The 25,521-nt window shown below is 44.0% G+C and overlaps 1 protein-coding gene and 1 long non-coding RNA gene across 5 annotated transcripts; one reads left to right on the top strand and one right to left on the bottom strand.

Annotated features, from left to right (window-relative positions):
* Nucleotides 1–1,082: 1,082 nt before the first annotated feature.
* Nucleotides 1,083–12,952, bottom strand: LSM14B (LSM family member 14B). Of its 2 annotated transcripts, none has more exons than XM_027710455.2 (10): nucleotides 12,754–12,952; nucleotides 8,360–8,523; nucleotides 7,873–8,008; nucleotides 7,305–7,421; nucleotides 5,335–5,505; nucleotides 5,131–5,211; nucleotides 3,948–4,109; nucleotides 3,628–3,781; nucleotides 2,747–2,926; nucleotides 1,083–2,387 (listed from the first exon to the last, which is right to left on the bottom strand). In XM_027710455.2, the coding sequence occupies exons 1-9, from the start codon at nucleotides 12,872–12,874 to the stop codon at nucleotides 2,755–2,757; spliced, it is 1,278 nt and encodes a 425-aa protein (XP_027566256.1). In that variant the 5' UTR covers nucleotides 12,875–12,952; the 3' UTR covers nucleotides 1,083–2,387; nucleotides 2,747–2,754. The 2 variants fall into 2 exon arrangements, with proteins under 2 accessions (XP_027566256.1, XP_027566257.1); XM_027710456.2 differs by having other exon boundaries at nucleotides 5,131–5,208.
* A 6,286-nt stretch (nucleotides 12,953–19,238) lies between these two features.
* LOC113982466 lies at nucleotides 19,239–25,521 on the top strand. Of its 3 annotated transcripts, XR_003538767.2 has the most exons (4): nucleotides 19,239–19,273; nucleotides 20,757–20,881; nucleotides 24,780–24,907; nucleotides 25,030–25,090. It is a non-coding gene; the product is annotated as an uncharacterized LOC113982466 (long non-coding RNA). The 3 variants fall into 3 exon arrangements; XR_005562483.1 differs by having other exon boundaries at nucleotides 24,780–25,521; XR_005562484.1 differs by lacking the exon at nucleotides 19,239–19,273 and adding an exon at nucleotides 20,456–20,481 and having other exon boundaries at nucleotides 24,780–25,521.

Genomic DNA, 25,521 nt, shown 5'->3' with positions numbered 1-25,521 from the left:
GTGCAGCAGCACTCACACAATCCCTGAGCTCTCACACCACTGAGCTGTTTACAGAGAGAGGCTGCAGAGAAAAGTGTGGGCAGAGGATCCCGCAGGAGTCAAGGACAGGGAAGCAGCAGCCCCGTTACTGCTCAGGGAAGCGTTAGACCACATCAGCTGGAGAAAGTGAGATGCTGGAATACTGTGTCACTTTGTTCATCAGCCCTTGGACTGGAAGTTAAAAAAGCTGCATTTGGTTCCTTGTACAAGTCACCACAATCATTCCTCTCATTGGGAATCCTTCCTGGGGAAGCCCACAGGGCTGCAGCTGAGCCCCCAGAGCAGCCTTCAACAGGGATGAGTGCTCCTGGGGAGAAAGGCTCAGGGGTAACAAGCACTGGGGCTGAGCCACAGCAACCCGTTCCCTCACTGCTCCCAGACAGCAGGACACTGGGTTCAGAGGCTGGAACACATCCATCCATAGGACACAAACTTTAGCAATGTCAGTAACAATGACGTGTCTTACACCTGGGATTTGAGGCTTTCCTGTGGAAACAAGGGAATTGCTGCCATTCAAATAAAAAGGCACAGTTACATGGTGATTACACAGGAGCGATGATGATTTCTCAGTTTGCCTCAGCCACCTCTGGCAGGGCAATGGACTGGCAGCACGATTCCATCTCCACACTTGGAGCCACACTGGCTGCTTCAGCAGCAGAGAAAGCAGAGGCTCTCAGCAGCTCCAGAGCCCCTTCAGCACCCCTTGTTTCACAGCTGAGCCCAGGTCCTGCAGCAGCAGCACTGCACTTGCAGCAGGCTCCAGGTGAGCCCCAGCAGCCCAGGGACTCAGCTCCACACAGGCTGGGGTAATAGAACCCTCATTAAGCTGATCCCCCAGCACAGGAACCAGGGCAACATTAACAAGGAGCAGTGCCTGGATTTGGGTGTTTTGAGCCCTTTTCCAGTGCTGTGTAGCACTTCCCAGGCTTGCCAGAGCTCTGCAGCCAGGTTTTCTCCAGCTTGGCACAGAGCCCCAAGGACAGGCACCCGGCAAGTTGGAGGGAGTGATGTTACCGAGCTACACACAGAACAGAGGTGGAGGGAAACATTAAACATTTACATGTTTATTATAATTACAATTTACATTACTCCAAAGAGCAGCCCCACTGCTATGTTCTAATTCTTAGCAATAAAGTCCTACAAAAATAAATCCAAGCTTTTACAGTAACCTAGGTCAATGCATAACTAAAAAACTCGAGCTATGTAAGGGGTTCAGTCATCAAGGTGCTTTTTCAACAAAATTCCCTACCAACCAAAAACGGGACACATGCCTATAGCAATTTAACCCACTTATTCATGCAAACAAAGGTAAGCCCTCCCTCCCAGCCCTCTCCCCACATACAGATTTTTAAAAACAAAAGAAAAAACAACTAAACTATTTACAGTATGGGGGTATAGAGGAAAGAAATTAAACATGCCCATCTGTTAAGCTTCATTATAATGGACTTCCATCCCTAGCTGAATGAAAACATTCCAAAGTGTTCCACCACAGTCTACTAGAGTACAGAGAACTGTTTGCATGTGGTGCTGCCTCCAGCGAGGTACAAACCGAGGCAACGGGTCAGAGCTTTGGGTCTCCACTGCCAAAAACTCTGCACTGAGCACACGAGGGGACACTCACTGCTCCCGTCCCACACGCTATCCCCATGCTCCATCCAGGAGCTCCAAGCCCCCGAGGCATTCCCAACCCCCTTCAGCTCGAGGGAAAGCCTCGGTTCTGCAGTACCTCCAGCCCAGCACCAGCCCACAAACAGCTGTACAGTCAGTTACACTACTACATGATCAACACTCCAGTATTCCCAAGTGACAATATACACAACTCCTCAGCACCAGGAATCCATTCCTTCAGATACCAAGTGCTGCTTCACACCTGCTGCCAAGAACTGTGAGACCAGCAGCACCAAAGAATCCATTTGGTTACTCAGAACAAAACGAATTGTAGCTGGTTTATTTTGAGTGAGCTTTGGTTCCGTGTTAAAACAACATGATTTATCTTCTCCAGGGTTCAGAAAAGGAGTCTGACTTTGAGCTTAGACTACAGCAGCCTTTGAGAGACCCAGAAAGAAGAACTGTGTAAGTTAGTATGCACTTAAAAAATACACACACACACACAAAAAAAAAAAAGACACCCTGAAGAAGGTACCCCTGAACACATTCCCTCTTCCAAAGAATATTCCAGCTGACTGTTGCTGGTCCAAAAATAAGTCCAGAATATAAGCAGTAGTACATGAAGTTCTGTCACTTGAGCTGAGACAGTAAACAATATGAACCATTTTCCCACGTTAGTGCAGCAGTTGGTTGTTTTCTTTCTATGTACAGTTTCACCCTCTCAGGAGAGATGTTCAAACCTATTTGGAAAAGAGGTAGAATTAGATTTGATATCATGGAGATCTTCTCCCAAGAGAAATAAAAGCAGCAAAACTCACACCCCTGTATCAAATGAAATGCTTAGCTAGAAAGGATCAGCTCAAGCAGCTCCTGCTTTCTCAGACAGGTGAGCCCAAGAAATCAACAGCACAATCAGCATGTTAAACACCAGGTTACATCACTCCTATCCTCCTCAGAAAGATCAATCAGATCCAGTAAGGAACAATTCTTGACATATCCATGAGACTGGAGAGCAAAAGAGGCTGCACAGACAGTTCAGGTAAGGAATAAGAGACAAACCTGGCTCAGAGACAGTATTTACTCTTGCTAGAGCACTTGCCTCTGAAGTTACACTCTGCCAGTACCAGCTCTGTGAGTGGTTTGGTTTCTCCTCGCTGCTCCACTCCCCCTTCCACCTCGAAATCCACCTCGAAAGCTGCGGCCACGAAGGAACCGTCCAGACACTCCGAACGTCTCTGTATTGAGCTTCCTTTCCTCAGCCCACGTGGTGCGCCTGGAACTGAACAAGGCTGTGTTCAGGTTCAACACAAACATTCAAGAGCCACCAGCTCACTTAGCCAGGAAGCCTCAACTCCCCAGTTTTGTTGAGCTGAGTTGCAACAAGAGCCAGCTGCAGCACACACATTCAAGCCCTCTGCAGAAACACTGCCAAGGGAATCCCTCATGCTGACACTGAAGGGATGTCTGACTTCTCCAGGCACTTGATAACATCAGTGTCAGCAGTGAAAGCTGAAGCTTTCCCTTCATATTCCCAACATTTAACTTAATGCATTTCCACAGCCAGACCTGACCTCCTCCCTGCCCCAGCTCCAGGCTTAGCTCACTCCTGTCTGCCAGCTGCACCTTCAGCACAGCATGACCCTGATGCCTCCTCTCCCACAAACCAGATAAGGAATTTGTTTAAAATCAATGGGTTCAAAGTCAGTACTGGGAAACAAAACTCGAAATTCCTGTATCATCGTTTAGGCAAGTGCATCATTATGAGCTGAAATGCTTTTTGTTTGATCCCACTGCATGAAGGCCGGTTAGGATTCCTTGTGAGCCACCAAATGCACGGCAATACTCCCTTTTAAATCCTGTTTTGCTGAATTTCTTGCATTCTGAAAATTTTAAATACTTTTAAACCATGTCACATAGATTATGTTTAGAATTTTATGCCTAAAATTCCATTTAAAAACCAAGCCTTTAGAAAACACTCACCTCGATTTCAGTTCTGAAGAAATGTTGTCAAAGAAAGACTTGGATTTATCATAATAGCAGTTGGGCCCCAGCAGATCCTCCTCTGCATTACCATCATTGTTTTGGGTTGCCACTCCAGGGTCCCCTTTTTCTTCCCCCGTCTCTGCTTTGTCATCTGAAGATAATGAAATGTATTACACTTCCTTGAGGCACACTGCAGAGCCATCTGTTCTCTTGCTCCCTCAAACAAGATTTGAGATGTAATCATGCAGTTTCTCAGAATGAGTTTGTCTATGCAGTGTTTACTATCTCAGCAATTCATATTTAATGAAGACACAAACCTTTAAAGTTTAGTTTCTTCTTGAATTCTTTATCAAGTTCCTCTCTGTTGAATTGTGCATTTGCACTTTCAAAGTCAAAGTCACCTTCAAACTTTATTGTATTTTCCTTCACAGTAGTTGGTCTGTTTTGTCCTCTAGAACGGTTTCTGGTTCTCCTGTTTCCTGAAAGCAGGAGAGTTTAAACACTGGGTAACGCACAGGGAGGTTACATGACTTGCTCAAGACCAGAGGAAACCAGGGATAGAACTCAGGAGTTTCTGGCTTCCAGTCCTGTGGTTAGGCCACACCTCTTTGAAAGCAACTTCTGAATTTGGCTGTAGAAGACATATTACAGCAACACTTTAACTTTCTGAGCAGCATTCCTGGATGTCAGTCTTACCATTAAGACAGAGTGCACCTGACTCTCCTTCCAGAGCGCAGAGAGGAAGTCAGAACAGCTATTACAGCAGGAAAATCTGAGGGAAGTGGGGAAAACTATCTTTCCTGTCTGCCTTTCACCTGCAAGCACAGCAGTGTAACCACCCTACAAACTTGTCATGATGGCAAAAAGGAGGAGCTTTCAGAAAATTCACCCAAGGCTCATCTACCCACAAAGGGAGCTTGTACTTCATATTGTACTTCTGGTTTCCAACTGAAACACTATCCACTCCTTTTAGGAAAAGCTATAAACTGTTCTACACACAAATTAGTTTGAAGACCTGAGAGTCTGAAGTTTTGTTTTCTGTCTTTTCTCATTTTGCTTGGGCAGAAACATCTCCTTGAATTTCACTTTCTTCTGACCTGTGCTTAAACTGCCATTGTGAGATAAGATCTGTGCTCTATGGAAGTGAGAGCTCCATAGTTCCTCTCTGTTATAAAAACTCCGGAAAGTCTTAAACAAGACTGGCCTTTCCAATAAAAATACTTGAGGTTTCAGAGAAATCCAGTTGCTGCTGCCAACTCACAGCATCGATTTTTACAACATAACTTCAGTTTTCTAGAAAGACCGCTAGAATTCCGTCCCTGAAACACTCTGAACTTCTGAGCACTCCAGAACTTGTTTTGTTAAGGAAGCATCTCTGGATACCCAAAGCCTTATCAAGCTTTATTTTGCTCTCAGTCTTCTGTCAGATAATCCTTCCCTGAAGTTAACACCACTTGCCTTTAGATGATAACATGACTGTTCAGTGTCAGCTTAACCTACCCGATCTTCTCCTTTGAGGTCTTCTGTTCTCATCATTCACCTGTCCTTGGGTTTGCACAGGTGTTGCCTGAACTGTATCTACTAAACAAGAAGGATAAACTTAATAAAGGAGCAGGAGAACAAACCCAAACCAGCTCAGTCCTGCAGTGCACCTCTGCAGGATGGCACGATCCAGCCCTCAGAGCTGAGGTGGTGCTCACGTACCGCTCGCCTTGCTGTTGGCCGGCGGAACCTGCCGGGCACCGCGCGGAATCCCCGGAGTCACCTTCACTGGGGGCAGCTTTGGGGAATTCACACTGTCCACTGGGCCGGTCTGAACAGCCTGTTCCACCATGGGGCTTTTGCGGACTGGGTGAACAGAAGGAAAGCCAGCACCTGGAAGAAATCCCAGTGACTAAGTGCCTCTTGGAAAACGTGCCAACACCACTCAAACCCTGCCCACTTCTATGGAGAAACAGTTTGGTCAAGAATTACTCAAAGCCTTGAGTGTGAATCATTACAGGCTAAGTTTCAGTGCCACATACTCTAGGTAAGGCACCACTGCCACACAAGTCATGGCTCTCAAATCCAGAGCCTTAGTACCAGGAAACCTACCCCTTTATTTCTTAAACCAAGTTAGACAAACATCAGATAACCAAGCCAGGTCAGTCTCTCAGACAGTTTATACCAAAATATAATTTCTAGGTGTATCCTTGGTTAGGCAGGATTGTACTTTATATGATAACAGTTAAATCTGAAACAAAAAGCCATCATTTTGAAACTGTTCGAGCAAGTTCCCCACTTTGTCAAAAAAGTCTTGCAGCAAACACTTAAGCACCTCAGCTATATCCCCTTTTGTAAGCTGCTTTTAGAGGTTCTTCAAATTCATTGCTTATTGTTAGAGCTTTCAGACAAAGAAAACCTGAAACCAGACCAGGATCTCAAAGTTACCCTTTTAAATTCCTTCTTGGTCAAGGCCAAAGTGTTACCAAGACTTCTGTTGCTCTTCCATCCAGGCTTATTTATTCACACTACAAAACATGTAAATACTTTTCATGGTTTGGTATACCTTACACCAATTATATTAAAAAGTGACAGTCTTCAGTACTCAGAAGAAACACTGCATTCTAGGTTTAATTAGAAGGTTTGGAGTACTACAGGTTTATGTAATTATGCATAAGAACCGCTTGGAAGCAAAGTTTAACTGAATATATTAAAAGAGCAAGAAAAGTGAAAAGCTGAAGAGTACACACAAACCAAGCCACTGACACTTCTGGGTCACCCAAGTCCACATGAGATATACCCAGTAGGTTACATCATGCAGGTTCCCAGTTAATGTACACCTGGAAAACTTGCAAGGAAGACAGACATATCCTAAGGATTATTCAGCAGGACAAAGCTGGTGTGCAAGTTTAACATGACAAAGTTTCAAAGTTTAGCCAGAATACTGAGAAACGGATAGATGGCCAAAACCAGAGAGCGAGTAAAAAGCTTCATGCCAACACAAGCATACATGCTTAAGCTAAAAACAGATGAAACTAATTACCATGTTTAAATGCAGGCTGCACCTGGTCTCTCTGCTCTGAGGATGGTCAGTCTAGTATCTCTACTCAGCCTCCTTTAAATGTTTTACACTCAGAAGCAAGCACCCTGAACTGTTATCTCAGCTACCCAGGACTCAGGAATTGCTTACTGTTAGTCATGCTTTACTAACTAGGAGTGCGGACAAGGTACAACGCCCCATCATGCAGGAAATCTATCCTGATGTTTCCTCAGTCACAGAAACACTCCTAAATTTTCAAACCACCTGGGTCTCTAACCACAAGACCACCCACAATTTAAGCAGTGTGCTTGTCTTTCCAGGAAAGGGTAATTCATTCCTCACCCAATCCCTATGGTGACACATGTTCCTGGACAGGATGCAGCACACTAACATCACTTAACTTCACCCCTCTCCTGATACTTACACAAGAGGATCCACTGTCATGGATTTTTCCTTTCTCCTGTCTCTCTAATTGGTAATTCTAGGACAGGAGGAGTAATACTTCATGTAATGGAAGGCAAAAAAAGCTGAGAACTAGTTCTACTGGCATTACCCATATAAGCACCATCATTCTAGGAGGGGTTAACAAGAACAGTGTTTGCAAGTGCCATGCAGTTCTTCCAAATATTTGGAGTCCTCAAACTGCTGTTACCCTTGGAAGAGAGCTGATGGGGCTCTGAAGACATGTCAGGCTCTGAAACAGGTTGTGGAGACGGAGAAGAACTAGGGCTGGAAGCAGCTGCTGATGCTGGAGGGCTTACCAATTTCTCTGAAGAGATAGAGGGAAGAAGAGAGAGCAAAGATATATGGATAAGATACTAGGTAGTGAAACATCTGAAGGACTTGGAAAGAGGCACAAGAATCTCTAGAACAGCACCAGAGCAGCTTATTTACAGTCCTCTCTGGGAATACAAGTTCTTTTTACATGTGATGCACATGTAAGGTGTGTCAGATTAAAAATGAACTGGCCTCAACTGTTAGGTATTCACATTACTTTCAGAAAGAAACTTGAGCTATTTATTTTGTTTCTTTCCTGTGCATGTGTGTGTGCACGTGTAAGTGAAACACAGGCCTCCTTGTAGTACAATCATTGCACAAAGTTAACTACTTATTCACAGCCTGACACTTGGCAAGGAGTAGGGTATAAGTCACTGTTGTTTTCACAGTAGGTGCATTACAAGGACTGAACCTTTATTCTAGCAAGTAAAGTTGTTACTTACCTAAACCTAAGGAAGCTGCATACTGCTGGCTAAGCAAAGAGGTGGCAGCAAGCTGGCTGTAAGGTGGCATACCTCTAAACGGGCTGTAAGGCACATGTGGCTGAAAGGATGATGTAGAGGCAGAGCCCAGTGAAGACTGTAACAAGACAAAGTACATTTCCATTTACAGTGTCCAGAAGTCAACTTGCTTTGGCAGTGATTCTCTACTTCACGTACAGCAATGCTAAAGCTTAAGCAAATGCTCAGAAGGGTTAGTTTACCTCTTTATGATTTTCCTGCATTCTCAGCTAGTTCTGGCTTTTGTTGACTGAAGTCTTTAATGCTGCTGCTATTTTAAACATTACAACAAAATTCAGGATGCTTCAAACAATCTGAAGATTCCTGGAGACACTGACTGGCCTTCATTTTTATAAGTTTTCACCAAAATCCAGTCCTCCAACACCAATGTTTTATCACAGCTTTATAGCAACGCTTTGGGCTAACTTACTTGGACAATGGCAGGATCTTGTGGCAGAGTATGTTGAGCTTTTGGAGGTTCACAGACAGTGATGTCTTTGATGTCACTTCCTCGAAAAATAATGTATTCATAGATTTCTTCTCTCGGAGGAGCCGGTCTGTCTGTGGGCCGGTCCTCGGTACCGAAGGATCGCACTGGAGCATTGGGAAATGACTGTTAGTGCAGGGTCACCACTGCAGCACTGAGCAAGTTAAGATTTACGCAATTAAAAAGTACTCCTGTAACACTTGCCAAGTGTAAAAACAACAACAGCAAAGGTTACCTCCAGAACCCTGAATCTCCCTCTTGCACATCTGTTCCCTCAAATGCCAACTTTTTCAGCAGTCTGCATAAACAGTTTTGTTTACATCAAGCTGTGAAGGTAAAGACCATAGACCAGCTGGAGTGAAGAATCCTACTCCACACCCAAGGACTCACTCACAGTGCTGTACTGCCATACTCCCCTTCCCTCCCCAGCACCTGTCTCATGCAGGCATTCAGCTCCAGACAACTGCAACACACCAGGGGAGAGGCCCCTAAAGCAGCAGGGGGAAATCTTAGAAGGCTTTAGAGCTCAAATTTGCACCTTTGTTTTCATATATTTATTATGCAGATAAAGTTTTATCAATGATTAAAATTCCCTCTCTACTCCATGTCACCATTTTTATGATTAATATGACTATAAAGCAAGTTTTTAGTGATAAATCTAAAACCTCAGTGCCTGGGGAGGCTTTACTGAGTCCCAGCTATCAGGACACTTGAGCAGGCAGTAACCAATGATGTTACACCTTAGAGTGGAAAGAAGGCTTCAGCTGACTGTGGCAGCTACCAGGTAAAAGCATAAATTAATTTGAGCCATTAATGGTGAAGAAGTCAGACTGATTTACTGGATTGTTGGCGCAGGAAAGTAGATGGCATAGTTGTATTAAACACTGACGTGAAAGCTTGAAACTTCAGCCCCAAGTTACAGAAGCTCACCCAGTTCACCAGTCTAGCTGCTTTGTCTTCATGAGGCCTTGCCATTTTGGATAAACACCAGTACATATTGGTTTATGCACATTGTCTGCCAATGGAAGAATTCTGCACTGGAGTTCCATCAATTGCTTCTAACAGGTTACCACAGAAATACTGAAACCTCTCTGCCAGGACATGCCACAATTCCTGCAGTACCTTTACAAATTCCATCCTTAACAGACCTTTCACAAGCACCTGCCATGGCACAGTCTGTGGTGACATGCCAGCCAGCTGCCACTCCCAGTGCACAGCTGGAATGATACAAGTACAGACAGCCCTGCCATGTGGATGACAGGGGACACCACAGCTTCCCTGGAAAAAGGGCACTAAAAGTGGATCCAGTGAACCCCGGTGTGCTGAGCATCCCTGGCACACCCTACTGCTACTAACTTACTAGGAGTGTTGGCACTTGTAGGCAGGGATCCTCAAGAGTCCTGTTCTGAGGTGAGCAGCTGTATCCAGGTGGTGCATCCACCCAAGCAGCAGTTAGTGCTGCAAGTGCTTTTCACCCATCTTAGTATGTAGGTGAGCTCCCAAGGAGCAGGTCAGTGCCAGACTGTCCCTACCACACTGCACAGCACCTCAGCTGGCACCTAACAGGAAGGGCATCTTCCCTGGTGCAAGGACAAGCTGTCAGTCACTTCCTTTGAATGGCCATCTTCCATGAATTCCTAGGGTAAATAACTTCTCCAAGTTATTTTAGATCTCCAGCTGCTGTTTGATCATATTACTGCTGTAACCCAGTCAACTAGAAGCAGATTATAAACTGAAATAAATGCTTGTGGCCTTTTGGACATGAACTGTACCACTGACACCCCGGCTCAAGATGAGATTATTACAGCACACAGCCCATGGCAAGACATGCTAAGGGTATCCAGGGACTACTGCAGCATCCCAGGGCAAACTTGGAAAGCACCACAATCAGCCCATCAACTTCCACATGAACAAACACATGACCTGCAAAGCCCAAGGCTCTCCAGGCAGCCTCTGACTTGGCTGGTCCCAAGGTTTCTAACTAAAAAGGTGGAAAACCATGTTCTCGTTGTAGACAAAACAGCAGTGAGGGCATGTGAGAGAGTTGTAGGAGTTGAACTTGCCTGTCCCTGCACCTGAAATGTTTAACTGTTTCTGGGACAGCACAAAGTGCAGCTTTGTGGAGCTTAAGTTCCTGCAGAGGTGGGAAGGGCTGTCTCCCACAGAGTTAGTGACTATTGCTTACAGATGAGCAGGAAATCAATCCCACACCACTGCAGCTCGTATTTTACAACGCAGTTACTACTCATGTAGGGGCTGTTGAGCTAGACCTCTGAAGGGGCGAGAAGCATAACAAGAGTGACTGGATGTCTGGAAAGCAGAGCTTACGTGGATATTTCTTGCTCAAACAGTCCAATTTCTTCAGACTTCTGCAGGAGGGGGAGGAAGTGTCTGGTGTTCACTGCTGACAGGACAATAATGGGCCTAAGCTTCCTTTGTTTGCAATTTAAGTTCAGAATCTAACAAGGCAGATGACTTTCTGGTAGTGATTAATTAACACGTGGAATCTCCAGCATTTAAGATACTGTGCATGTGTTAAGATTTAACAAATATAAATCAATTGAAGTTAGCCTGCCTTTGAGGGAGGAGCTAAACCAGATTCCTTCCTGAGGTCTCTTTCAACCTAAATTTTTCTTTATGTCACTGGAATGATAGAAGTCAAGACAGTGGCACTTATGTCACACACTGAAGCTGTTTAAGCCTTAAGCAATTGCACCCAGGGCTTAAGAACAATTTACTTTACTTTAACTGCATGTCAGTAATTCACGGCTCTTCTAACCCTTCAGAGTTTTAAACCGCTGTCCCCCACCCCCCAGGGCTGATACTGCTGTTCCCAACTTCAACACTGTTGCTGCGTTCATAATTCTGACCCTAATTTTGGTACAGAGCCTCTAAATTTGAAAAACCCCTCTGAGCTAAAATGAAAAGCAGGGTTTGTGCTGTGAAGTTCATAGAGCAGCACTTCAAGTGGGGACAAATTATATTCTCCATCTATCGTAAGAACTACTTCGTAGGCATTCCAGTTCATCAAAAACTGAACACTAAGAAACCAATAAATACAAGAACTGCCAGAAATCTTATCCAGAGCACGCACTTACATCACAAAGCGCTTTAATCACACGTGCTTTTGAAACACACCACTTCAGCTCTGAAGTAGCAAGTGCTCTGTGTAAGGCAGAACTATGTGAGGAACCATTTCTACTTGCTGCTGGGTCAAGGTGAAGACCTTCCTGCACGTACAGGAAAGGAACTGCATCCTTCCAGCAACCTCTCAAGTACTTTGAGCAAAGCACTAACATAAACAGCTCCATTTGTACAGTTAAATAAACAGCTGCACTCCTAGAGCAAAAGCAAACTTGAGAAAGCTCACGTTTTTAACTTCAGAATACACTCTAATAGGTGTCAAATAGTGCCTAACATCACATAAACATCATTATACAGGATAAACAGTGCGACAGAGGCTGCCTTGAGGGTAGTTGTGAATCTGGCAAGTCAGTGTCTCCTGCCACCAAGCAGCCTTTCAAAACAAAAGGTGTTTGTTTTGTGGACAACCCGGATGGGTGGTTGAAGGCAATGAAGAACGCGTGAACTTCCCGGCACAAGGAAGGACAAAACTCAGGGAAAGAAAGGGCTGATGCACGTTAGCTGGAGTAGCCAAGCTGGACATGAAAAGCAGCGCAGAAATAAGATCACGTTTGAGAGACTGAACAAGACAAGACAGGTTTTGCTGAAAGGAAAGATGGGAGTTCCCAGCACAGGTGACGACTGGATCCAAATGACACCACTTAAGGAGAAGATAAAGATCAGTATTTCTACAGGGAAACAAGATGCAAAGCCCCGATGAGGAGCCTGCAAGGTCGGCAGGGCCAGACCCATGTGCGGGTGCCCCGCAGCGCTCCCACTCTCCTCACCTGAGCAGAGTCCAGCTATCGATCACGGCACGAACAAAGACACATCCACACCAACTCCGCTCTCCCCAGCGCCGGCCTGGGCCCTGCTGGAGCCGAGCCCCGACATACAGCCAGGCACGGCGGAGCCTCGCCTCGCACGGCGATAGGGAGCGTCCCCTCCCCGGCCCCGACAATGGCACGGGGAGCCGGCGCTGCCGGCAGCGCTTTCCCCGGGAAGCCCCCGTGCGAGGCGAGCACCCCGGGCCCTGCCCGCCCCTCTGCCGCGGCCCCTGCCAGTGCTGACTCACGGGGAGCAGCAGCGCCGGGGGCTCGGGGCGGGCGGGCCCCGGGCCGCGCTCATTGTTCGGGGCACGGCGGCCCCCGCCGCGTCCCCTCCGCCCGCGCCGGCCTAGGCCCGCCCGCGCCCTCCGCAGGGCTCCGCCTCACCCTTGGCCAGCGCCACGGTGGAGTTCTCGGTGTCGATGGTGTAGAGGATGCCCTCATAGCGGATCTGCGCCTTGGAGATGAGGCTGATCTTGCTGCCGATGTAGGGGGTCCCCGAGCTCATGGCGCCGGCGGGGCCGCGGGGGGTCCCAGGGGCGCGCGGAGCCGCCGCGCCGCCCACGCGCACTGCGGAGCGGGGACCCCGCCGCGCGCGCCTTATATAGGGCGGGGGGAGCCGGGCCGAGGGGGGGCGGAGGGGGCGGGGTGCGCTGCCCGCGCATGCGCCGCCCGCTATTGACCAGACGGGAGAGACGGGGTCAGACGGGGAGGGGCGGGGGAACACCCGGGGCCCGCGTCACGTGACCAGCGCGAGCGAGGGTGCCACGTGCGCTGCGGGGCGGGGCGGGGCCAGAGCGGGGCGGGGCCAGGGCGCGCGCGCGGCGCTTCCCGCGCTGCCGCCGCTGAGGGGAGGGAGGGGAGAGCTGGGACACCGACAGTGAGACACCGACCCTTGCGTGGCACTGCCCGTGTGACACTGCCATTTGTGTGACACTGCCCTTTGTGTGGCACTGCCCTTTGTGTGGCACTGCCTGTGTGACACCGACCCTTGTGTGGCACTGCCTGTGTGACACTGCCCTTTGTGTGACGCTGCCCGTTGTGTGGCACTGCCTGTGTGACACCGACCCTTGTGTGGCACCGACCCTCGTGTGACACTGCCCATGTGGCACTACCCCTTGTGTGGCACTGCCCATGTGGCACTGCCCCTTGTGTGACACTGCTTGTGTGGCAGCGACCCTCGTGTGACATTGCCCATGCGTCACTGACCCTCGGCCCTGTGGCACTGCCCCGTGTGTGACACTGCCAGTGTGGCACTGCCCCTCAACTCGTGTGTCACCGTTCTTCACCCCTGTGCCGTTGCCCCTCATTTCTGTGGCACTGCTCCTCCCTCCTGTGGCACTGCTTCTCACTCCTGTGTCATTGCCCCTCGCCCGTGTGTCACTGCCCCTCACTCCCGTGGAACTGCCCCTCGCGTGTGTGTTACTGCCACTAATATGGCACTGCCCATGTGGCACTGCCTCCCACTCGTGTGTCATTGCCTCTTGCTTGTGTGGCACTGTTCCTCACTTGTGTGGCACTGTCCCTCATGTGTCACTGTCCCTCACTTGTGTGGCACTGTCCCTCATGTGTCACTGTCCCTCACTTGTGTGGCACTGTCCCTCATGTGTCACTGTCCCTCACTTGTGTGGCACTGTCCCTCATGTGTCACTGCTCCTCACTCGTGTGGCAGAGCTGCTGTCACATAACCCATGGAGTGGGGATCATCCCTTCCCCTGGCAGAACAACCACGGCTGCCTCTGTTTGAGCCCCTTCTCCCTCCGGTGCTGTGGCAGCCTCAGGACCCGTTTGGCGCTGGCAGAGCCCCGGGTGCCACCAGGCCCTGCCCTGTGCGGGTCACACCGCGCCTTTGTCCGGCTGTTCCTGGTGCAGGTCACCCTGGCGCAGTCACTCATGGCCAGGCCGCAGCTGGAGCATGGACCGCTCGGCGCGGTGTCCCCGGGGAGCCATCGTGCTCCCCAGCCATCTGCGGGTCAATGAGAGACAACCGGCAGCATCTGGCAGACATGGTCACAGGAGGTGAAATCACTCACCAGCGCCAGGGTGGATGGGGATCAGGCGGGGCGGCTGCCTTTGGGGCAGCAGGTCAGAGTGCACAAATCTCACTAATTTGTGTGACGCAAATGAATAAGATTCAAACCCAGCGGCCGCAGACAATACAGCGGAGCCATTGTCTGAGTGCGGGGAGGTTCGCTGGAGCTGCAGGCGCCCATGCCTTGGTTACATGTCTTCCATCAGCGATACAACAGCGACACGGGAGATGCAGTCCACAGGTTTATCCGCATGTCAGGACGACCTGCTTCCCTGCACACCACGGCTCGGAGAGCTGTTCTCCCAATGCCCCAAGCTGTCTGCCCTGTGACCTTTTGTGTTTTATGGTGTTACTCTTCATGCTGTTTGTACAACCTGGAGAGCAGATCTCCCTGCCTGAACAGGGCAGACGCCTTCCTTTCCACTCTCTCTTAAAGATACATGTGTGCAGTCTTTTTCTTGTTAAATTGTCACTGTTCTAACGTAGAGTTGCTAAAAAAAATATAAAGGAAATAATCTATACGTATTAATTGAGCAAGTAGTAGTTCTTGACTAAGAAAGCCAGCCTTTAAAGTCAATCATTTTAGATTTTTAGCTCAGCCTTAAGTATAACCTACACAGGAAAAGAAGAGATTCCTTTTCTACTGCAGTAAACAGTGCCCTTTAGCGGGCAAATTACTGCTTAGAAACTTCCTTGATGAAAAAACTCATCTAGTTCCCCTGTATGAGGAGTGTCTAGTTTAAAAATGTGGAAAAGTTCAGATAGAGAAAAAATAGGGCAAGAAATAATAAAATGTTCGAGACAGCCAGAATAATTATTTATAATGAGCAAAATGATGCCAGTTTAGGCAATACAACCAAAGGAAGAGAAGCAGTACTCCCTCTTTAGGTTTATAACCTCCAACTCCACAGTATGTCTAATTTGATGTTTCTTATTTCCACTCTTAAAATATTTTTTAGAAATAGTAAATGAGACTCTGGGTTTTGCAGTTCAATTAATTTTTTTTCTTTATGCAAATCAAAATATCACTGGTTCATAAGTACCTCTAGTCTCAGAATTTTGCTATTTATTCAAAAATTTACTATTTAGTCTGACGGTTGTTTTATCCTTTCATTTTTTTTTTCTTCAATACCAGAAAGGAGGAAGGGACAATCACATGTACTGATACAGTGGTGTGGGTCCTGCAGGAAAGCTAATTAAACCAGTGTGGAAAAAGAAAACTACACCAAAGTGGCATGACCTATACACTGGTAAGGAGAGATATACAAACATACAGAATTTTAGTTATAATCATCCTGGTCATAAATCAAACTGCTTCTGGATGATACTCTTATTGTAATGAATTTCCTCAATATCTTTTGTTTGACAACAGTCAGAGATAACAAGTGATCAGCAAGAAGAAATATGACACTTGACATTTTAAATGCCCTGTTAGTGTTATTTATTCTGCTAAAAAATGCAGTTCTTCATCCACTAAGTGTTGAAAGGAGGAAGGAAAGAGCATCTCTCACTGTGTAAATTCATGACAAGTGTGCGATCCTGGGCATCCTTCATATGAAAAGGGAATATTTGGTTTCATATGGAGAAGCTGACTGCAGTTCATCATGGCACTAGGAAGAAACCTGGTGGAGAGACTCCTCGTGATCACAGCAGACATAGGATTCACAAAACAGCAATCTGGACTACGGGGAACTGTGGTTTTTGGAGACTGGAGGTAGGGTACAGTAAATGTAACCACATGGTTAATTCATTTACAGAAAAACCTGTGTTGCCAGAACTAAGGAGGCTCCCGTGGCAGCTGGAAAGCAACTGTGGTGTTTTGGAGAGTCACCCACCCATATATATATATATATATATATATATATATATATATAAAATGATATTTCACAGCAGTTAAAAGAGAAACCTGTGACTTGCAGCACTGATGGAAATTTATGGGGTGCATGAGGGTGAGAGGAAATGTGGGGTGGCTGGTCGCTACATCCATGGCAACGTGAGCTGAACTGACTCTGGCAGAGTTAATGACAGGAACCAGCTGTTGGCAGGACACCTCTAACAAGCCCCAACTGCTGGAAGAAGGGAGCCAGGCTGCTGAAGCATCACCTTTTTCACGAGGGGACAGTGAGATATGTTTGCAGTTGGTGGTGAAGAAGAGGAGAGAAAAGAAACAAGCATGGAAAATGGAGGAAGTTAAAGTGGAACAGAGATTCGAGCTGGGGTACGGCAAACAAAACAAATGATACAAAGGAAGGGAGAAATGAGAGAGCCCTAGAGGGAGAAAAAGTTAGAAACAGAGCAGCAGTTTCAAAGAAAAATTGTGGTAGCTGCGGGAAGGAAGGGAAGGTCACCAAGTACAGAACACAGTTTCTGTAGTAGTGTGGGAAATGGGTAGTAGAAAAGAGACCAGGAATGAAGGAGGGACTAGAACAAGGTGGAGAAACTGAAAAAATTCAGGAAAGATGAGAAGAAAAAAAAAATCCACCCTTGTAATGGTTTTTTATTCTAAATAAAGAAATGCAGAGGAACTAGAATAAAGAAAAAGGCATGTAAAATCAACTGAAGGAAACTAAAATAAAGGGAAGAGAGAGGGAAGGTGAATGGAATAAGGGAAAGAAAAAATGGAAATATGAATAAATAGAAAAAATAGAAAACTTGGTAATCTTTATTTAGACAATGTGGGGTTAATACAATTAGTTTCTATATTTCCCAACAGTCTAAGAAAAAGTGATACAATGATGTATGTAGGAACTAGTGTTTCATCACGGTAATTTGTCTTACATCTCAGCAAAAGGGGCCTCTCTTCTGAAAAAAAAATCCATCAAACAATAGGTGTTGGGGTTTCTTTATTTCATAAATAAATACAGAGACTGTAATAGCTGTAATGCTGATCTGTCCTCTCTCCCCTTCCTCTCTTTCTCTTTTTCTCAGTTTTGAGTCTATGCCTCAAGCACTTCAATTTTGACATTTTTCATTCCACCCCCATATATCAAATTTAAAGTCAGTTTAAATCCTGGTTTTAAATGAAATATTTTATAAAATGTCTTAGTTTTAGTCTTGCGTGGGTTTGGTTCTCTTAATTAGTACCTCGACTGTGTACTCAGTGGCACTGGCATAAATCTGCATTATTCCATTGCACTTCTCAGCAGTCCAAGGGACTGTAAAGCACAGTCAAGACAAAATATATGTTACCAGTAAGGAGGAGATGGCAGAGAGATTAAACATCTTATCCAGACCCACAAAGTTTGTGAGTGTGAAAGCAAGACCACACTGTGGGCACTGCTGTTTATTTGAACACTCCAACTGTATGAAATACAAACATAAAAGGAGGAAATGCTTGCATGAGTTTGGCTGAAAACAAACACTGTTTTGTACAGATACACAGTGTTTATAAGGTATGGTGTCAGTATCTAAGTCTTTACCTATAGAGATTAAATAAGTAGCATTTTATGTTATTACTAGAGTAAACAGGCTCTAAATCTACACTGTTTAACCAGCTTTATTATAAACTTGCTCAAGTTAAAATGATACATTTTCACTTTCTTGTTCCATGTTTGCATTCAATCCCACTTTTCATACTGTAGTCAGTTACTCTTTTCCTTGATAAATCAACCATTTTCTAAAGATAAAGATAGTCCCTTGCTCTAATACAAAATAATAATTTCTTTTGTACTTGTGGAAATTCAATGGTGAAATGACAAAGACATGCTGAAGAATTGTTTTGTTTGTGTAGCACTTCCATGTGGAAGATTCAAATTACCCGTCTGACTTGTAAACTCTTTGTTTTTTTGAGATAGGTTCAATATGTCCACTAAATGTAAGGGATAAGCCAACAGTGCTTTTCTGACCTGCCCAGTCTTTGCTGTTTGCACTTCATGAGTCTACTTATAAAAGTTGTGTCTGATTGCCTGAGCCTCTCGAGGTTAGAAGCCATTGGGACACCTTTGGTACAACGGAGTAAGGAGGGAACATACATTTACTTATTTTTATAAAACTGAAATATCTTGGACACGCCTAAAATCTTTTATTAGAATGAACACAAACTGCTGTTGCAGACTTTCTACACTCACACCACTGCTCCAGTGTCTGCTTCATGGAAAGAAGACTAAAAATCCACACTTGGTACTAGACATAGTACCAAGAACATAACTCAAAAATCCTGCCTGCTGTTGGAGTTCATTTCATCACTGAAGCACAGAGGGGAATGGAACTGTTAAGGAAGTGCAATTACCTTTTATATTGAGGCTTTCTGGATCACAAATGGCAAGATGAAGTTATCATCGCTGACCAGGAGGTGATTTATTCATGGATATGGAAGCTGGAGATAATTTTAAGAGAACCTTTTATTTCTTAAAGTAAATGGATAATGTTTGTGATATATAAAAGGTTGACAAAGCTGAAGTTTGCAGTTTGGTCACAAAAAATTGAAAGATGAAGACTTATAAGCCAGGCCTAGATTCTTAAACAGGTGTTTATGCACTTATCTCCCATTCAAAAGAGCAAGAGGATTCAGACTTAAGTTTAGAAATAATTAGGGCATAAAGAGAGATAATTGTCTGTCTAGGACAGGGGGGAGCACTGAATGTAGCCTGAGATACGAAGTTCCATTAGGAAAAATTCTGACTTTTTTTTTTTTTTTTGTTGCATAGGCTGCTTTCCTTGGATAATTTGCACTGAAGTCAACTACACCGTGTATCCTTCTCATAGATGCACTGATGTGAGGGCATGTGATGAGAGTAGGATTTCATAAAGTTCTTTAAGGCATGAAGTGAGCAAAAGGTGAAGAGCACACTGAAAGAAAAATAGGAGATAATAAAAGGAGAAAGGAAGCAAAAAATTGTCTTTAGGGATGAAATGCTGCAGAGGATTAATCTGCAGGTAAAGATTTTGTAGAGGTTCACATTTATGCATTAACTGGGAGAAATCAGAATCTGTACATGTAGTCTCGTGCCCAGCTTTCCTAGAGGTTGAAGAGCTGCAGTGATAACCAATGATCTAAATCCACTTGTAGGCTGAAAAGAGCCCAAGGTACAGCTAGACCGTCACAACTGACCTACTTGGTACACTTGACAATGTCTCAGTGGAGAGACCAGGGAGCAGATGGGAGTACAGCCTGATGCATCACTCTGTGACCAGTCTTTTCTGAACAAAATCAAATGGAGAGTACAAGTTATATTCACTGCAGTAATACAAGTTATGTTCACTTCACACCCCTGGATGTTGCAGACAAGCAAATGTCACCATTCCCTGTACAGAAATCTGGCTTCACTAGCTGGGTTTGGCTAAAATTCCAGAAAGCTCAACAGCAGTGTTTCTTTAAGAGCTCCTCCTTCTCTCTCTGTACTTCTTTCTCTCCCTACAAATTATTGAACACATTCCAGCCATCAGTACTGAGCACTGTTTCTTTGGCACTGAGACCTGAGTGGGGTTGAACCAAGTCTGCTGCACAGCTCTTGCTCGTGCAAATCAAATCATAGGACAAGGTACATCAGTGGGCTGAGAACATAGAGGAAAGAGCTGCTTTATTAGATGCTTTAGTTTAGAGACCTCATTTGCATTAATTCTTTACAGTGGACTCTGTTCTTCAGCCAAAGAAATGAGTCTCCCTCTCTTACCTGTTTTACAAATGACTTGTAGATTCGGCTTCTTTCTGTTCAGTGAGGTAACGTATCATTTTACCCAGCCTTGGCAGTGAGCTGTTCTTTCCCTGCATAACATCTGCTGCAGTTTTCATGGCTTGAACTGTTCCTGGACTTGTTTGAAAAGGCATGTTTCAGAAATGTCTTCGAGGACGTGAATTATTAGTCATTGTTTTATCTTCTAGGGTGTTCTTCATTTATCTTCGTTATTTTCCTTTTTAAAATAAGACTAAATAGGCTTCGGAATTTAAAGGTTACAGGTTTTAATTCAGGTTTAGGTTAAAGATACCAAGAATGGTAAAGTAATTCATAGCAATAGGATTGTAGTGCCGTTTCAGAAAGTAATTTATTTTAGTATGACAATAAACTGGCATTTAATCTCCTTCACATTTTAGAAGCTAAACTGTAAATCGGTCTTCACAGAAGACAGTAGGGTCTCTCTGGATGGTGAGTTCTAACTCATACTTCTCCTTACTGTTGCAGTATTTGTGTACACACTTTTCACATAGCCATGAAGATTCTGACATTTACTGTTCCAAAGCCTTTACAATATTTGTAATTTATACCTCATTTCTCTATTACTTGATGTACGACAAGGGGTTTAATAGTGTACTTTTATAAGCCACCTTTTTGTTCTGTACAGCAACCAAAACATTTGAGATTTGGCATTTCAATTTTCTCACTTAATTCTTATTAATATGTTGTTTGTTTTTTTTTTTCAGAGTCCCACAGCTTCATCTTGGACTCTGCATTTTACTCAGCAGCATCCTCAACATTTACTCTGCCCATGACATCCCCTGTGCCAACTTTCTAAAGGCTATCTGGGAGGACATTTTGAAGGCAAAAGGTTTGTGCAAGTTTAACTCAGAGCATGAACTGGTCTGAAGAATCTTAATTGTTGTTGATGAAGCAGAAAGAACCACAAGTAGAGTTGAGGGTGAGGTTGTGAGTTAGAAAAAAATAATTGTATTTATTCCAAACTGAAAGAAATTTGATATTTGCATCTGCAAGAGAATGAACTGGGAGCCCAAAGTTATGTAGTAGTGCACAACTTTTCAAGGATCTGAGCTGCAATAGGATAATAACTCATTCTGGCCTTTATGGGGCAGGAGTCAGTGATTCAGGTCCTGTGGGTTGCAGGTGCCTCACTGCTCCACTCAGTTATAAAAGAGGATGGTGTGATTCCTGAAGGGAGACGATCCCTCTGAATTGAAAAGGTTGAATTTCAGAACAGTTAAAAGTGGTCAAACGGTAAGAGAAGGTGTGAGGGTTCTGTTTTCCATGAATCTCTTCCCATGACAGGAAAGCTTGAAGAAGGGGACAACCTGACACTGTACAGGCTTTCTGTTTTCTCTTTGAGTCAGTGGAAATGCTGGTAACAGTCCAGGGGTAAGAGCCAGCTTGTTGTATGATCACACCAACATATGTACCAGTCTCCAACTTCACATAACTTTGGAAGTCACAGGGATGTTACCTTTGATGGGCTCTTGCTGGGGATGAGCCTGAGCGGGGATGGCTTCAGCCTGCCAAGTCATACAATTCTGCTTGCACAGCTTCATGGCAAGGAATAGTAATGAATGAGTAAACTTACTGGCCCACTGAACTTCACAGAGCAGCAAAAACACCTCTCTCTTTTGCTCTGCTGAAAATAATTAAGAGAAACAAGTTTTATAGTTTCATAAAAACAATTTGACTGCTTTACACAAGAACATACAAATTGTCTGTTGCTACCCCAGCCTAATCATCTTGCCTAATCAAGAAGTTACATTTGTTGCCTGTCATTTAGTCTGGTCATTAATACATGGTTTTTGTACACAGACAGAGGGGGTTACTGTCCTAGCTAGCAACTTAAATAATAGCGACAGCAATTTTGTTATACTTCTGTGGTGATGGAAGAATATTGGAAGGTACCCCATACAGACAAAACTGACAGTAAGGAACAACTTAACATAAACCCCTTGGCCATTTATCTGGGTGTGTTGTTTCCTTTGGGTTGGAAGTTTTGCCCATCTTATATTTGAGAGATAAAATCTTTTGTCTGACTTGCTTCAAAACATGTACTAGTTTCTTCAGGCAACTGTGGGAACACATCCCATATTTAACTGAGTTATTAGATTTGTTTGCAGTTTCCAAAATGGGCAAAAGCTTATTAAAGGAATAGGGGCAAGTCCTTGAACTCTGATAGTCAGAATATATTTTAGGTAGTGTAAGAAAATAACTTATAGTCTGGAAACACATCCCTAACTAGACTGTTGGAGATTCCAGAAAAAAACCAAACCTGTCTAATAGCCTTTCTAGCTGTGTTTTTATTAAATCTGAGGCAGCTCAATAAAGAAGCTGCAGCATGATTTATTCTAATCAGTTATTACAGAGAAGTCATTAAAAAAAACCCCCAAAACAAAACCAAAACTCGGCAAAATCTTCCTTACATACTTTTTGCATTCCAAATCCACAAAACATTTAGATAAAATCTCATTTCATTACAACCAAAACAAACCTCCTTTACTAGATTGCTTTCATTTTTTCTTTAAATTGTGATGTTTCCATACCTCTTCTGTCTACATAAGATTTTGTCCTACGTATTGAACATATGCTGAAAGTTTTACCAACTTTTTAGCCTGTAAGTCATTTGATACTATTAATGAGCTAAAAGATGTGTATTCAGGCACACAATCCCCTTTTAAAATAACTCCTTTATCTTAAAAAAGGGGTGCCATGGGGCCACTGAATGATTTAAATAGGGGCACAGGGACAAAGAATGTGTCCAGCTCTGCTCCTGTAACTTACAGTCTCCAGGCATTGTGATATCAAATTCCATAGGACAAATGTTTTCAACTACAGCAACTGCTGTTTCAGAACTGAGGAACTGCCTGTACCTGTTATTGGCACTGACCAAGAGCAAACAAGATAAAGATTCATCTTAAGTTCTTTCATTTATCTTTATTTATGTATTTTTGAAGGTAAGTGGAGAGAAGCATATAAAGAAGGAGGGATGATAACACTGATTGCCATAACTGGTCAATTGTTAAATGTGTCCAGTAAAAAGTCTTTTTGATGGGGCAAAAAGGCAATGATCTAAGAAAGCTGTATCATGGTATTGACTGGAAAAATCCATCTATCTTCAGTTCTTCAAGCAAACAGGAGAACTGGTGGAGTAAATGTTCAGTGCTGGATGATGCTGGAAAGCTCAGAGAAGAATTAGAACAGTTCTGAACTAAGAGAGCACAAGAGTCCAGAACTGGAATATCCATGGTATCACGTACCATTTAGGTTGTCTGAGGGTATATTGTTGATAAAACATCCCTCGCAGGGTCATACTTTGCCCACAAAGGATCCCAGAACAATAGAAGCAAAACCTGCCAAAGTCAGCACTCACTAAAAAGAAATATTTCAAACATATTCTAACAAATCCTGACTGTAAAATGTGCAAATTGGATTTCCAGTAATGAGACCCATCAGTAGGCACATTTTCTTGACAGATTCTGTCTTGGAAATAGTGATTCAATTTTCCAAAAGTTCTTTAATTTGCTTGGAGAGGAAAGCACTTTCATTTTGCCCGGTCAGTTCTAATAATTTGCTAAATTCAAAATATGTGAAATTACTGAAGCTGGTTGTAGTTACCAGAAGGACCTCTAATCTTCTAATAATATTTTTTCCCCATGAATCCTGTAGACTTGCACAAGAAATTTTTCAGAACAGATAAAACGCAAATCTTTGTTGACATGCCCGCTGCTTCCCTCCTCTGTGGATAAAATTCTGGACATTTACTAGTAATCTCCATTCAGAGGATTTGCTTAAAAAATCTCTGCCAGCTGCTGGGGTGTGTGGTTAGAAACTCCCATCTTCTTATACAAGTGCTCCTTTTTCTTAGTAAAGTTCCCCAGGAACTCCCGCACAGATGAGCCTGGATAGTGATACTTCCTATCTTGGCAGGCAGTAACAAGCGTGACGAGTTAGATGAAGAGCAGTTGGGAAGGAAAAATAGTATTCCACAGCTCTTTTATACTGTAAGCCTTGAAGGGTTTTAAACAATAATCGTTTATTTTACAGTATATTCTCTGGGCATCTTCTTTTGGGCACAGGATGTTGATTTGCATGGACTTTGGAATGCCTCGGGACAGCCCTACTGAAATAACTCCTGTGTGAGTTGCATGTAGCATGTAATAGTGACACAATCTTCTGTCCCATAAACACTAGGGGACATTGCCAAGGCAGTTGTGTGCTCAGCTAACCTTTCATTTTGAAAATCAAGCTCACAACTAATTTCTCTCTAACAGGTATTTTCTACGTATTTCCCACTTAATAACTAGGTATCGTTAAATACCTTGTGTTTAAAAAGAGGACAACCCCTCACGCTGTCATGCAAATATATTTTATGAAAAGAAGAGCTGGTTTTTTTCTGCTCTACTTCTGGAGTTCCAGTAACTGTTATGTAGATATAAACGTTTAAAAAAGTGGATGCTTTTGCCATTCCTTTTCCCTAGAGAGGTGTTCAGTCCAGAACACTGAGTTGCTGTCAAAAGTGGTGCTTTTGTAGCTTGCAGAAACAGTTCAGTACTCATGAGAGCAGACACTGTCCTTAAGTGGAAATAGGAGTGTAGAGAAGTATGATTATCACAAAATAAAAGGGGACTTCACACTTCCTTTCCAAATCTACTGTTCATCTCTTGTTATTTTATTCTGCAAGGGTTAAGGCTTTTTCCTGGAGCATACCATACTTAATTTTGAATATTAATCCCTATTAGGAGTATTAGACTTCTTCAGGGATTCACTTAAGGACAACTGAAGTACATGGGATGATTTGAAGACCAAGACTTTAACAGTGTTTTGAGCTTCCAGAGAGAGGACAGTCAAGTGCATAAACTGCAAAGAGGTATTTAAGTTGTTTTATTTATTTCCAGGTATATGTATGTAGTAAGACTGCATTTGCCCCTTATTTCAAAGTAAAAAAACAGGAATATTTTTCCTATAGATTGTCAAACACTTGTATTCCAGATGCATATGAAGTCTTGATGGTTTTGCTGAACACTTATTAAAGGAGGCTGGCACTGGCTACAAGAACAGTGACGCTTTCTAATAAACCCAAAATTTGTATTAATTTCATCATCTTGTTTGACTGAACTTGTGGAATCGAGTTACTACCAGCTAAATTCCACCTTTCAGCATTTGAAATGATCGGTGGCTGGGTGAGGAGCAGAGAAAAGGGCAGGAAACATGAGCAAAAAAATCACCAGTCAGAACTATCACTATCAGTTTTTCGTCTATTTATTGATGGGCCCTTAGTCTTCCGAAGGTCAGTTAAGACTAAAACCATCTGTAGGCTTCTCTGCTCTGTCCCTTATCACCCCAATCCATACCTCTGTCAGATATTCCTGTAATGAGTTCTAGGCTAACTACATTTTAGAAAACAAAAAGAAAAAGAATGGCATTACCATAACTTGAGACACAGTCTCTGGGCCATGATCCATATAGGCTGGTTCTAGGGGA

Source organism: Pipra filicauda, unplaced genomic scaffold (genome assembly GCF_003945595.2).
Source record: "Pipra filicauda isolate LSUMZ 115617 unplaced genomic scaffold, ASM394559v2 scaffold13_size5146498_pilon, whole genome shotgun sequence".
In the NCBI taxonomy this organism is placed as follows: domain Eukaryota; kingdom Metazoa; phylum Chordata; class Aves; order Passeriformes; family Pipridae; genus Pipra; species Pipra filicauda.
This window is presented reverse-complemented; position numbering and strand designations above follow the sequence as displayed.

Coding starts and splice junctions, on each gene's coding strand:
- LSM14B (XM_027710455.2), bottom strand. CDS start 12,874: ATGAGCTCGGGGACCCCCTACATCGGCAGCAAGATCAGCCTCATCTCC. Junction 5,212..5,334: donor GGCCAACAGCAAGGCGAGCG/GTACGTGAGCAC, acceptor CTTCTTGTTTAG/TAGATACAGTTCAGGCAACA. Junction 4,110..5,130: donor ACCTCAAAGGAGAAGATCGG/GTAGGTTAAGCT, acceptor TCCTGCTTTCAG/GAAACAGGAGAACCAGAAAC.